The sequence below is a fragment of the Cetorhinus maximus genome, chromosome 6, assembly GCF_964194155.1.
Source record: "Cetorhinus maximus chromosome 6, sCetMax3.hap1.1, whole genome shotgun sequence".
Classification (NCBI taxonomy): domain Eukaryota; kingdom Metazoa; phylum Chordata; class Chondrichthyes; order Lamniformes; family Cetorhinidae; genus Cetorhinus; species Cetorhinus maximus.
The window spans coordinates 29,616,068-29,630,863 of record NC_135884.1 but is presented as its reverse complement, the minus strand read 5'-3'; the positions used below and the strand labels follow the sequence as shown (position 1 = coordinate 29,630,863).

Sequence of the window (14,796 nt, the reverse complement as noted above, 5' to 3'; positions counted from 1 at the left end):
ATACTAAGCATATGCTGTAGCTTCTGTACAATTCTATAATATTGTGCAGTGTTTCTGTATATATTAGACCAACAAATGTCATTAGTGGCCTTTCTCATGGTGACAATATGGAAAATGTTGTATGCAATATTTGTACAATTTTTATTATTTTCTCCTAACCTGTGAAGTTGGTTGCTGCCATCAGACCCAAAATTTGGAATACTGCCATATGTTTTTATTTTTAAATCTGTAATTTACAAAAGGTTTGCTTCAGACCTAATGCATTCCTTAAAACACCAATTTTCACCACATATTTCATGTTTTCAGTCAATAGAATGAACTACTGAACCAGCTGAATTTGCAAAACAAGTATGGAAGAGTTTTAAAATCAGTTTTTCAGATTTTCAGTTTTCATAATCAGACTTTTGGTTTGAGAATGCTCCAATTTAATACACAAATATTCTATCAAAATTCTGCAATGCAGTATTTTGCTGTGATTCACTATGCATTTTGATCAGAATATTGGTGGTCTAGCTTTGACTCTTAATTAGTATTTCAGAGTCTAACAAATTTTTGCCAACGGCACATGATTTACTAGAAATAAATGGAGACTCCAACAAAGGCTTGGGTATAGATCACAGGATATAATTTACCTTTTCAGCTTTGTCAGGGCACCAATTCCACTTAACTTTATGTGTTCTTTTGTAGGTTGTTCTCACACCAACAACCACCTCTTCAGTTAGTCCATCTATGCTTTTGTCTCCCAGTATGTTCAAGCAGTCAACAGGAATGATTTCAGAAAGTGAAAGGAAGTACGCTTCAACCTCCCCTTTAACATTGACATCAGAGGCCCGATCCTCACCATTACCAACTGTTCTCAGTAAGACCCAGCTTCAGGAAACATTAACTCACCTAATAAAGGTAATTCTGCTTATATTCTATACAGTCTATATTCATCAGTTATACATTGCATACCGTGGGTAAGTAGTAATTTGTTTCTCTATTTCTGTCAGTTGGCTGTCTGTCTCTTGTATACCTCATCAGGCACTAGTAACTTGCATAGCCACTGGGGATGTGCCATTCAGGAAACAAATGGGTCATCCTTTTAAGATGTGGACGATGGCTGTATGGCAATTTTAATAAGCCTGCACAGTGCAAGAAATAGGTTGCACACAGCAAATAGAAATTAGAGAGAACATTTGCTGGGGGGAAAGGGGAAAGGTATGGCAATATATAATTCTGCAACTGTACTTAAAGAAAAGCTGAATAAAATCTTAACTAGCAGATCTCCAATGTTTATTTGTAATAATATCTTGAGCATATTCTGTAGATTCTGTCCAATTCTGTAATATCGTATAGAGCAAGTTAGTGGGACTTGCAAAATTGCTCTTACACAGAGCCAGTTTGGACTCGATAGGCTGAATCACCGCCCCTTGTGCTGTAACCATTCTGATGCCCTTGCAGTGATGACCATCGTGCTTCCTCCTAGTTCAGTTCAGCTGTCATCATCTGTTATCAAGCAGCATGTTGTTGAAGGAAATGCCTTGGATACCAACATACCAGTATATTTGTTTTGTGTCAGATGTTAGAATTCAATCCACACGTAATCAAATGGATCTATTCCTTTCTAACTCCTATTCTTTTGACTCCAAGTTGATGGCCAAGGTATGAGCAGCAAAGCCTAAAGTAGCTTAAATGTAGTGTGTTGTCTGTAGAAACCATGTTTTTTCAGATATCCTGCTCCCCCTCAAAAACGAGTTTTTGGTGGCTGCTTCTGCACTGGCTGGGATCACTATTTAAAAGGACAGTCTCTTCCAGCTCCAGCAGTGCTTGATTATCCTCTGAATCAGAAGAACACAATATGGAACCAAGATAAAACAAATTAGCTGATTAACCTGCTCTTTTCAAAAATCATGTATCCTGCTCTATTATGAACCTTATCCCACATATCTCACCTCCTGAGGCACAGTTGAGCAAAATTCTTTCCCTGCTCTTCTTCCCAGACCTCATCTTCCCTGTCAATCAGTTAAAGTTCCAGAATATCTGTAGGGCTATAGGGAAAGAGCAAAAGAGTGGAGACTAATTGAATGGCTCTTGCAAAGAGCTGGCATGGGCATGAATGGTGGAATGGCTTCCTTCCGTGCTCTATCTATGATTGATTGTCACTCCCATTATTCAACCTGGCTAATTGCTTTCTCTGGTCCCAGTGGCACAGAAACCATTGTATTTTATGGAGTATTAGTTGTAAACTCATTTACTACAAAATTGCATATGACAGAAGGAAATATTGGTGCCTTTTGTTATCTTAGTTTGATGCTTCATAAATTGCTATAATCTTCCAGTGAGCTCATGACTGTCATCAATTTGAAGGTAACATGGAGTGCATATGTCAGGTACACTTGTAGTTGAGTTCTGTGCTTTAATAGCTGATCCATCTTGTCTCGAGGTACAAGGCTAAGACTGACCTTCATCCCGAAACTGAAGTTCTTGACAGAGTGGTGGGTCTTTTGTTAGATAAAGATAATGCCTTCTTTTTATACTGCATCTCTTATGTATTGAGGAATGCAGATTGTTTACTGTGTGAGTGGTTAAAGGAGCTTGCTTTCATTACATGTACAGAATAAAGGCTGGAAGTGGGGGGAAAATCAATGTAAGTGAATTTCACTTCACTCATTCATGTATTGTTGACTTCATATTTGATCATTTAAACTTGGTTGCCAGAACATGTTGCAATTTGCTATGAGCCTAGAGCATTGGGCTACTTTGAGAGAGGTACTGTTGGGTGACATCTTTAAAGCAACCACTTGGACTAACCTGTATGCTTTTTTTTATCATGAAATTCTGAAAAATAAAAGTATAAGTAGATCAGCAGAGCATTTTTAAAAAATTCTTATGCCCAGGTAAATAGTCCTTTCTCTGCCCTATTATGCAGATAGATTCTTGTGATACATGGAATAATAACCACTAAGGTAAAATTGTTCACTTTAAATTTAGCAGTCTTTCTGCTTTTAAAGTCATCATGTACTTTCCTACTATCAGACCATAAGACGTAGGAGCAGAAGTAGGCCATTCAGCCCATTGAGTCGGCTCTGCCATTCAATGAAATCATGGCTGATCTGATAATCCTCAATTCCATTTTCCTGCCTTTTCCCCAAAACCCTCGATCCCCGTACTGATTAAAAATCTGTCTATCACAGCCTTGAATATACTTAACGACCCAGCCTATACAGTCTCTGTGGTAAGGAATTCCACAGATTCACTACCCTCTGAGAGAAGAAATTCCTCCTCATCTGTCTTAAGTGGGCAACCCCTTATTCTGAGATTATGCCCTCTGGTCCTGGACTCTCCTACAAGGGGAATCAACCTCTCAGCATCTATCCTGTCAAGCCCCCTAAGAATCTTGTATGTTTCAATAAAGTCACCTCTCATTCTTCTAAACTCTAATGAGTACAGGCCCAACTGCCCAACACCCCCAACTGCAACCTCTCCTCATAAGAAAACCCCTTCAAGCCTGAGATCAACCTAGTGAACCTTCTCTGGGCTGCCTCCAATGCCAGTATACCTCCCTTTAGATGAGGGGACCAAAACTGTTCACAGTATTCTAGGTGTGGTCTAACTAGTGCCTTGTATAGTTTTAGCAAGACTTCCCTATTTTTATACTCCATTTCCTTTGAAATAAAGGCTAACATTGCATTTGACTTCCCTATTATCTGCAGAACTTGTATGCTAGCTTTTTGTGATTCATGCACAAGGATCCCCAAATCCCTCTGTGCTGCAGCTTTCTGCAGTCTTTCTCCATTTAAATAATATTCAGCTCTTCTATTCTTCCTGCCAAAATGCATAACCTCTCAATTTCCCGCATTATATTCCATCTGCCAAGTTTTTGCCCACTTACTGAACCTGCCTATATCCCTCTGTAGACTCCTTTTGTCATCCTGACTTATTTTTGTGTCATCCGCAAACTTGGCGATAGTACATTCACTTCCCTCATCCACGTCATTAATATATATTGTAAATAACTGTGGCCCAGCACTGATCCCTGTGGCACTCCACTAGTTACAGGTTGCCATCCTGAAAATGTCCCCCTTATCCCACTTCTCTGTCTTCTATTAATACTACTCCCAACACCATGGGCTCTTATCCTATTAAGTAGCCTTATGTGTGATATCTTATTGAATGCCTTTTTGGAAATCCCTCATTCCCCTTTATCTATCCTGCTAGTTACCTCCTCAAAGAATTCTAATAAATTTGTCAGGCAACGTCTCTTTTAATTGGTTGGTCACTGTAGAGAAAAGTTCTTTTTAAGTACACATTTCTATTTTTGTAAATAATTCTTGAATATTTGGGTGCAGATCAAACACCAAAATTGTAATACAAATTAGGCAAAACTATCAGTGAGGTCATTCAGAGAAACAGAGTGGTTGGTGTCTCAACAGTAAGGGCAATTGCAGCATCGTGTTAAAGCAGCTGATGAGAACCCATGTTAAAAATGTATTATTTTTTTCATAGTTGAAAAGGCCTGATGATCTGTGTTGTGGGTAGTACTGATATGCTGAAGGCAGCTCCTCTGCTCATTTTTCCAGGCCTCATGTCTTGTGCTTTCCTCTTGAGTTGCTCTTGAGTTATCTAATGTTATCATTTTCTTTCTTTCTCTTGGTCTACATCCCTCCAATCTTCCTTCAGTCACCTACTTCAGCATATTTTCATGCCTTCAAAATAATGTATTTGCATTTTAATGATTGGAAAAAAGATGACGTTCTGATATTATTTTTAATCATTAAAAATTGCAATGGCTTTGATAAATCAGTGAGCAATACTATACACACACAGCTTAAGTAGGCTCATGTGGGGCTCTGACTTTCCCCTCAGTGCAGTGGATTTTTAAAAACTGAAGCAATGGCTACTGTTTTGAATTAGATTTTGTCTTTTAGCTGAGCTGTGCGTAATAAAAGCCATGGCACCTCATTCATACGAACATACGAATTAGGAGCAGGAGTAGGCCATTCGGCCCCTCGAGCCTCCTCTGCTATTTAATAAGATCATGGCTGATCTGATAGTAACCTCAAATCTGCATCCCGACTACCCCTGATAACCTATCACCTCCTTGCTTATCAAGAATCTGTCCACCTCTGCCTTAAAAATGTTCAAAGATTCTGCTTCCACTGCCTTTGCAGGAAGAGAATTCCAAAGACTCATGACCCTCTGAGAGAAATTTTTGCTTCATCTCCATTTTAAATGGGCAACCCCTTATTTTAAAACAGTGAACCCTAGTTCTAGCATCTCTCACAAGAGGAAACATTCTCTCCACATCCACCCTGTCAAGTCCCCTCAGGATCTTCTATGTTTCAATCAAGTCACCTCTTACTCTTCTAAACTCCAGTGGATACAAGCCAGCCTGTCCAATCTTTCCTCATAAGACAACCCGCATTCTTCCTTAAATAAGGTAACCAATACTGTGCACAGTACTCCAGTGGTCTCACTAGTGCTGTGTATAACTGAAGCATAACCTCCCTACTTTTGTATTCAATTCCCCTCACAAATTATAACATTCTATTAGCTTTCCTACTACTTACTGTATCTGCATACTAGCCTTTTGCGATTTATGCACTAAGACATCCAGATCCCTCTGCATCTTAGAGCTCTGCAATCTCTCACCATTTGGATAATATACTTCTCTTTTATTCTTCCTGCTAAAATGGAGAATTTTATATTTTCCCACATTATACTTCAGCTGCCAGATCTTTGCCCACTCACTCAACCTATTTATGTCTTTTTGTAGCCTCCTTGTGTCCTTTTCACAAATTACTTTCCTGCCTATTTTTGTGTCATAAGCAAATTTGGCAACCATCTCATCCATCCCTTCATCCAAGTCATTTATATAAATTGTAAACAGTTGAGGTCCCAGCACTGATCCCTGTGGCACACTCCTCATGACATCTTGCCAGCCTGAAAAAGACCCATTTATGCCTACTCTCTGCTTCCTGTTAGCCAACCAATCTTCTATCGATGCCAATATGTTACCCCCTATACCATGAGCTTTTATTTTCTGCAATAGCCTTTGATGTGATACTTTATCAAATGCCTTCTGGAAATCTAAGTACAGTACATCTACTGGTTCTCCTTTATCCACAGCACATGTGACTTCCTCAAAGAACTCCAATAAGTTGGTTAAACATTCCCTTTCACAAAATCGTGTTGACTCTGCCTGATTAACTTGAACTTATCCAAGTGCCCTGCTATAGCTTCTTTAATAATAGCTTCTAACCTATTCCCTATGACAAATGTTAAGCTAACTGGCCTGTAGTTTCTTGCTTTCTGCCTCATTCCCTCTTTGAATAATGTAGTTACATTTGCTACCTTCCAATCTAATGGAACCTTTCCCGAATCTAGGGAGTTTTGAAAAATTAAAATCAATGCATCAACTATCTCACTAGCCACTTCTTTTAAGACCCTAGGATGAAGTCCAACAGGACCTGGGTACTTTTCAGCCCATAGCTCCAACAATTTACTCAGTACCACTTCACTGGTGATTGTAATTTTCCTGAGTTCCTCCCTCCCTTCCATTTCCTGATTCATAGCTGCTTCTGGAATGTTACTTGTATCCTTTACTTTGAACTTCTTGTCTCTGCTGCTCCTCCTCGTCACTGTAATTCAGAACAGGAATATTCTCATTGAAGCCACTCTAGTTGGTTAGTTCTTAGCGTATGTAGCGGATGGTGCATGGGGATTAGAAAGGTTTTTAGAGCTTAGAGAATGACAACACTATGGTTAAGTAAGAATTGTCTTTTAAATGTTAAGGAAATTACTTTTCAATTCCATAAATCTGTTACCCTGACATCAGGTGACTTTGGGCTGTGCTGAATCTAAATCTTTGGGCATAAATTTACACCACTGAATTATTTGCATTAATCCAAGCAGCTCTTGCAAGCTAGTCCTTTGCATGATGTGATGATGGATTTTTAAAAAATATATTTTTGGGATTGTGGTTGTATTCTGCAAAGGAAGCTGTGCATGTGTCCATGATTCATTAAACTGGGGGGATTTAATAGAGACAGCTTGTCTGTAAGAACTGAGAGATAAAAGGGTAAAAAAGTTAGGTTCATGCATTTGTAATGAGGGGTTATGGTGTGTTTGAGTTACACGTAAGTAGGCTGGATTTATAACCTGGCTTTTTAGCTGTTGAATTTCAAAGGGAAGAAATGACAAGGAACTTTTTCAACTTACAAAGGTTTCATAGGTAAACAGAAGAAGGAATGTTAAATTTTATTGACCCAAAAGTAGAGGAAGTAGGAAAACGTACCAGATTTTTATATCTGGCGAAGTTGAGTTCAAAGAGGTGTGAGGACTAAGGAATTTGAGATGAAAGGGAAAAAAGGCATTTAAGGAAAGATGTGTACCTGAATTGTGGTGGCTGTGCACGGTTATGTCCTGAAGACCAGATCTATATGCTGGGAAAATGTGAAAGCCAGAAAAGTCTTTGTTTTCAGAACCTTCATTTTGGATTTCCACATTTGAGTGGAAGTGTTTGAGGAGTCGTGTGGTACACCTCTGTTAAAGTGACACGATTCTTTGGTTTAGTAAATATTACTGGATTCTTATGGTTAAAATCTATAAGGGAGTTGTTGTCAAGAAGGTAGTTTACTTGTGTGTTTTGACCAATTGTGTTTTTTTGGGGTTGTTCTGTAAGACTGTTTTAACTGTGTAACTTTAATCTTATATGCTTAAGTTTTTTTTCCGTTTTAATAAATCTTTTAATATTTTAAATCCTAAAGATGTTACTGGAGGTCTATGCTCTTGGGGTCAGTAGGTCTTCCTCCTCGTTTTAAAAGTACAAAAAAAAGGGTTTGTGATCAGTAAGACAGCTTTCCCTCTGAGATCTGGCTTGCTCAGCTGTAACATCTGTTGTGGTCATAACAATGGGATAGAGCACTGTAAAGGAGCTGCATTTTATGGTGGGCATTCCTGGGAAGCAGTATACAAAATCAAGGAAATTCATGCATGGTGTTGGATTAGCATAGAACTGATGTGATAAGTTAAGTGAGAGCTAAGTTCTGCTCCTGTGTTGCAGTTGCGCCAACAATTTGCAGCTGATGTCAGGCCATGGATCCTTTCCTGTCAGAGAAGTGTCAAAGAATGGAAATTTAAAGATGTAATTCTAGAAATGAGTTTTTTTTATAGCAGCTAATGCCACACTGACAATGTCAGTTTCTTGGATTCATCATTGTTAACACACAAATTCCAGAATTACACCAGAAAATGTGAATTGTGATTGTTCTGTGTCGGAGCAACTTATTTTATTTGGGGAATTATTGTTTTATCTCCATTTGATTTAATTTTATTTTTAAATTGATGGCTTCTTTTTCTAAAGAAACTTGAGCAAATCATGGCTTTAAAAAAGAAATCTATTATAGGTACTCCCAGAAAATTAACATTAGGATTTAATCAGCACCTTTGTTTTATGCACAAATTAGAATTCCCTTAATGTAAATACCTCTGAAATCCCAAATACATAACCTTTTGGAAATCAATTATCTTAGACTAACCCCATAATGAATGTTTTATACTCATGATTGGCTCAAATTTATTAGGAACATTCCCAGTATTTGAATAGGCACCATTATAATGAAGTGCAGCTTTCTCAAAAGTCAGGCAATCTGAAGCCTGCATCAAACCACGAAGCTGTGAGGTGGCAAGCAATCAAGAAGATACTCAATGAGGCCGCAGCGCCAGGAATCGAGAGGTGAGGTTGGAGTTGTGCCAGTTTTTACTCTGAAATCTGCCTAGCTCTTTTGAACATAATACACTACCACAACTCTGGGCACTGGTTTGTCAATTATTGGTTCCTACAATAAAACCCATGAGTGACAGACTTGCTTTCTCTCCACATCCATGTGTTCAAAATGACCTCCAGCTGGCCTGTACTCATTTTGTTGCTATGGTGATCTATCCTCTGTTTTGTGGCCTGTTACAGTGTGTCCTTTTAAGAGTCTTTTTTTCAGACCTGGGGAGCTGATTTAGGTCAGCTGATCAGGCTTTTGTTTTATCATGAATTTTCACAATACCTGGAACACATGTAGGCAACCAAATGTCTGTTTTGTGCAATAAACTTATATGTTTCTGTATAAATGGGTGTTACAAGCAATAAAAAGATGTGCTTGCCCAAACACCAGCAAGGTATTGGTGGGCAGGTCTTTATGTCAATCGAACAAGTGACTACCAAAATGAAAGCTCCATCAACTGTCATCTGGGTTCAGTAAGGCTATTACATGAAGTACTTGGGTTTGAGTTTCACTGTTGTGTTTGGTGTGTTGGTCATTAATGTAAACCTTAACATTTCTATTTTTAAAGTACGTGAAGGGTAAAAGTACCTACCTTTGCTAAGGTCTTTCTCAATTTGGAATATAATTTTTATTCTGCATACTTTTTTACCCTGCAGCTTTTAATTTTAATTTGGTATGTTTGTGTAATTTTCTTATAGCTAAGGCCTGGACACATACCACAATATCAATAATGCTACCGTATGGATTGTAGATTGGGTTGCATTATACTTGAAGCACATCTCTGCATTATTGGGTTCACCAAGCTGTTGGTGTCTTTCTACACTGGTTAAATCATGACCTTTCACAACAGAATATTATCTACTGTCTCCAGATCCAGTGCTGCAGATTGGCATACTTTAACCTAAGCCTTATGAGGGAATCTATACCATTGGGTTCGTGGGTTTTCAGGGTAGAGGCCGAGGTCTACAATTTCTGACATGCCCAGGATTCCAACGCAAGCGCGGCAGGGAGGCAGGCCACACATCCTTGGTTTCCGGCATTCCTCTGCAACTGCAGGGATTGGGCAGTGCACCTGCCTGGTAGTGTGGTGTGAAACAATGACCAGAGGCCAGGGTGTGGTGCAAAAGGTTAGCCCATTTGACAGGTCAGTTGGAAGCAGACGGAGAGCAGGGTCAGCTCCATGTAAATGAAGTGCTGCTATTTGCTCATGCTGCTGAGGGGACTGGGGCTCAGAAGCCCTTGGAGCTATTGGTAGCTCCGTGCTGCCAAGAATTGGGGCACAGGGAAGCCCAGGAGCAGTATTTGCTCAGTGCCATTGAGGATTGGGGCTCAGGGAAACCTGGGAGCAGTATTTGCTTGGTGCAGCTGAGAATTGGGGCTCAGAAAAGCCCATGGGCAGTGGTGTTCTGCTCAAAGCAGCTAAAAAGCTGGGATCGTATTGACGATTAGAGGCTGGGGTGCAGCCTCAGGAATCCAGTAGAATCAGCCTCAGGAGAAGAGATTGAATCACTAAGAGGCAAGCAGTCATTGGGGCAGGGTGAGTTGGAGTGGCTATTGAGGAACATTAGAAGCTATGCTCTCAAAAGAGAGGAGCTGAAATCCCTCATGAGGAATTCTGAGTTTTAAAGGATCTTGTAACTCAGTGATCGCTGATGTCTGGGTGGGTTGCTAAGAAATTCGTGGCATCTGTCTTGGTTGTCTCTACCATTTAGTGTGCAGTTTAATGTGGTATGTTCTACCACAATTTGCACGTTAATTCATGTCTACCTCACGTTAATTCTGGATGTTGGAGTATGAGATAGTATTGACTGTTTACTATAGAAAAGTCAGCAAAGCAAAATTTCTTCTGTTTGTTTAAAACCGTGGAATCTTTTGGCTTGATTCTCTTAGTAAGTAACTGGGGCTTCAAATTTCATCTACTTTACAACAAAAGGTACTGGTCCTAACCAAATCGTAACAGCCTTCAGAACCCATAAAAATCCTGCATGAATTTCTCCACCCTCTTACAGGAGAGCCACTTAGGAGAGGATTGGATAGAACCAAATTAGTTACCTCCACTATTTCCACCTGTTACAAAATGCAAGAGGGCCAACTAAAAATCGTGCACCTAACAGTGGTATCACAAGATTGGGAAATATTGCACGATTTCAGGAAGTCTAACAAAGCTGAAACAAGTAGTTGCTTTGTAACTTCTTCCATATGCATCATGGACCTACCCTTAAATTGCAAGTGAAAATGAATTATATGTTTAAAAGAGTAGGAGACTGATGTAGGCAATCTTACTATGCAGTTGAATAAAGTAATGATGTGTTCAATATTATTAAATTTATAGATTTTTTTTTTGTCTCCCTCAGAATGACTCAGATTTTCTGAACACAATCCATGAAGCCTATCTACAGATTCTTCTAAAGAACGTTGGTAATATCAAATTGTGAAGGACAAGCCACTTTGAAATTCAGGCATAACAGGTCTCCGCAAGTACAAATAATGCAAATTATTGCTATATTGAGCAACATGATACTGTGAGAATACAACTTTGCAATATTAATTGTTTTGGTTTCTACATTTATATTTTGTGATCATCATTCTTTGTTTACATCTACAAAGTATTACTGTATTTCCAGTTTAAATATTGTAAGTACTTCTGTGAAAGTATTTGGTAAAACAGAGTGTATATATAGGTAGTAACATCCTACTTTTGATGCCTTAAAAGGTACAATATAGTTAATGAGCAATGTGAGTTTCCCCTGTTAAGTTTTTTTGATTTCTATAAGAAACATTTGTAAAATGACTTAGTTTTACAGAAGTACCTTTGGAATTTGTTCCTGTTAAACTTGTCTCAGTTGTTTTGTCACCTTTTAATGCATAAAATAAGCATTCTGTGGAGTTTTCTGTGTTTAAAAATACAGCACACAGTCCACAGTGTTTTAAAAGCAATAATATATTTTTATTGCTTAGAGGCAGAGGTAAGTATTTTATTCACTATTATTTTAAACAGATTTTCCAATTAACTAAATTTGAAATGCTGTACAAGTTTGTATGGAAGTGACAGACTTCTAGTCGTACAAATGAATATATAAGATATAAATTACAAGGCAAACCAATCACTAAAAGTCAACCTAGAGACACAACTAAATTCCATTCTGAATTATCAAGTGTCTGCTCCTCAATGCTGGCCCTAAATGTTTATTTTGCATTGCAGATCTAATTATAGCTTTAAAAAACAGCAATAATAAAATGAGCTAAATTCAAAATTGCACCATACTCTTAAGTTAAAATAAACCTGCATATTTTTGCATGTTTATCTCAAAATGATTGTGAAGGTAGGATATCTGAAAATGTTTTCTTGCCTTGAGCACAAAGTTCTCTTTATTAACATCACTTATTGAATTCATAGATGAACTATGGTTGCTTTATGTGTGTTTGGATATATACAAATCAAAAATGAATTTCTCATGTTAGCTATGGAAATGTGTAAGTTTGCATGATTTGTAATAGCCAGAGGAACCTTAATTTTCCAAACGTCCTAAGTTTTTTTTTTAAGTCATTTGTAGTCACTAATTTTGAAAACAGTTAACTGGCATACAAAACTTATCGTAGATGTCGGCATATAAGACAACCTTTGAAGCCTCAAAATCCCTCCGAGCACGAGGGTTGACTTACGTGGGTGTGGGTGGTCTCCATTTTGAAATGTCATCGGCATCCAATGCAAAGAGTGGGCATGTCTTAAACTTGTGCACATCTTTGCAACACAGCCCATGTTGCCTGCCTGATTCCTTGTGCCTGTCATAAGGTACTGGTAAGTAAAATGTGCATTTGTCAGGGGGAAAATTGAGGCTGATTGCTAATGTCAGTATAGCATGTCATGGCTGAAAAGGGGATCGGCATACATGCTGATTATATGCAAAAACATGATTTTTGGGGCCGGAAAAATTGGTTGACTTATACGCCACGATTTACGGTGGTTTAAATTAATCAAAGCTACAAATCAAAGTGATTTTCATTGTGAGAAAGCTGATGGGAGCTAATTTCTTTTGTAGTTAAATATTCAATTAGTGACTGTCTATTCGTAGTTGTGTCATAATGCCAGTATATTACTGTAAAACTCGAATTAATCGTGAAACAGAACCTTCAGCTAGAAGAATATTTTAGCTGCATGTATGTCAGTTGCTCAATAAACTAAAAACGTTTTATCACATTGGTGTCACCTTCTTTAGTAAAATAAAATTCAAAGATTGGATCATATTCCTATACCTGTATGATGATTATAGTTTCTTGAGATAAATTTAGGCAGGTATTAGTTGTGATAACTTTAATTAGTATATTGATTAATTAATTGATATGGTCCTACTATATGCCTGTTGTTTGCAATAGACTGGCAAATATAACTCTTTTCAATTTCAGTTCAAATTTTCTTTAAACAATCTGCTTGTTATCATTTCCTCGTCTTACTTAATCTTCATAAGTCTCCTCCCCTTCCACCCCTCTCCCAGCACAATTCCTCATTAAAGAGGAGGCAACATGTTGCCATGCTCATGCTATTGTTGTATTGTAATCAGACACAATGAAGATACTGCTCCATATACGAAGTGCCTGTACTCTGCACCCTTCTCCTTCCAACAGAGCTAAGATCAGGAACTACTTTGTGGAAATTTGAAAGCATGTATATACATCTTAGCATTCTATAGCACAACATGCCAGTCCATCTTTAATACTTAATCACTTCACAATTTACTTGTGGTTTGCTTTGTATATGTGGAATGTAAGCCGTGTTAGTGGATTTTCACACCTTATTATGTATCTTGTTTCTTTAAAAAAGCTATCTGTGAATCAATGAGCATTTTGAACAACTTCATCTTTTTGTAATTCTGCAAGTATATTTTTGTAATAAATAATGTGTTTTTTAAACACCTACAATAAAACTGCATTGGTTCATGATTTTTTTAAATAAGCAGTATATGGTAGATTAGCTTGTGGATGGTCCTGTGAATTTTAAATTGTCAGACTTCTTGTTTATGTCGATACAGATACGTCAGTAACTCTCGAATCGGGTCAGCACTACATTAGTCAATTGGTGTGAAGCCACTTCCAGGAGCAGGCTAATCTGTTTGGGATTGACACGCATTAAAATTTAACTATCTGGTGAGCACAGAGCTCTGTTACCACCAAGCAGATATGAATAATGACCAGCAGCATAATTCATGTCTGCCAGCTGCACTGTATATCATTCTGAGATGTATTATAGCAACTCCCCTTTTGTTATAAGTAATGAGTTATGACTTAACTAGACTGCCTGACTCGTGATAAGATCTATAAAAATTGTGGTGTCTGTACAAATATTTCAAGCTAATATCGACTACTAGCAAAGGCCAGGAATAAACTGCAGCTGGAACATTTTCTCTCATGAACTCATTTATATAAAAACAATTTTGGTCCTAAAAATGCCGCTTCACATAAGCTAATTTAGGGAGAGTGCTATATTTCATTGTTTTGTGACACAGATTAAGTATCACTACGCAATTGATGAGCTTTACTCAGCACAATATCTGTATTAGTAAATCTTCTTGTATTCTGGAATCTCTTATTTTCATGAGGTTAAAAGCAAAAGGAAAACAATGACTTGAGAAATTTGCTACTTTTTTTGCTGCAGTTTTAGTGTAGTATACTGACTTGACGTCCCAAAGTGCCAAATAAGTACACATTGGTGCAAGGGTAATGCACACACCGCAGTAGAAAAGGAACTGGTGCAAAGCAGTACCAGGGAGGTGGGATTTTACTTTACAGAGTAGTGTCTGGTGTCATGTTAGTCACATTTTAATGATTAAAAAGAGCTGACTATCTAATTCCTTGTGTTTAAGTATGCATGCATAGAGGTCTGACTTTCCCAATTGAATAGTAATACAAACAGTGAAAACATGGTTTTCCACATGGATAACTGGAAACAGAGCTGATATTGTATGTTTTGCCTTGCAGAATAAAAATGATGTAAGCCCGAGTGCTCTTTGCCAGGAAATTATGTTTTCTTTATGCTTCAAAT

General features: G+C 38.0%; 1 protein-coding gene across 2 annotated transcripts in view; it reads left to right on the top strand.

Moving 5' to 3' along the window:
• Positions 1-13,681, top strand: part of dcp1a (decapping mRNA 1A) — a 75,799-nt gene extending 62,118 nt beyond the window's left edge. The window contains exons 8-9 of one of the 2 annotated variants that reach the window (XR_013576822.1): positions 747-900; positions 11,114-13,681. Coding sequence is in view for 1 of the 2 variants with exons in the window: in XM_078543501.1 (XP_078399627.1) it covers positions 688-900; positions 11,114-11,194 (294 nt within the window). In the remaining variant the exon portion in view is untranslated. Of the gene's footprint in view, positions 1-687; positions 901-11,113 lie in introns of both variants that reach the window. The other variant, XM_078543501.1, reaches the window with a different exon arrangement.
• Positions 13,682-14,796: the final 1,115 nt, after the last annotated feature.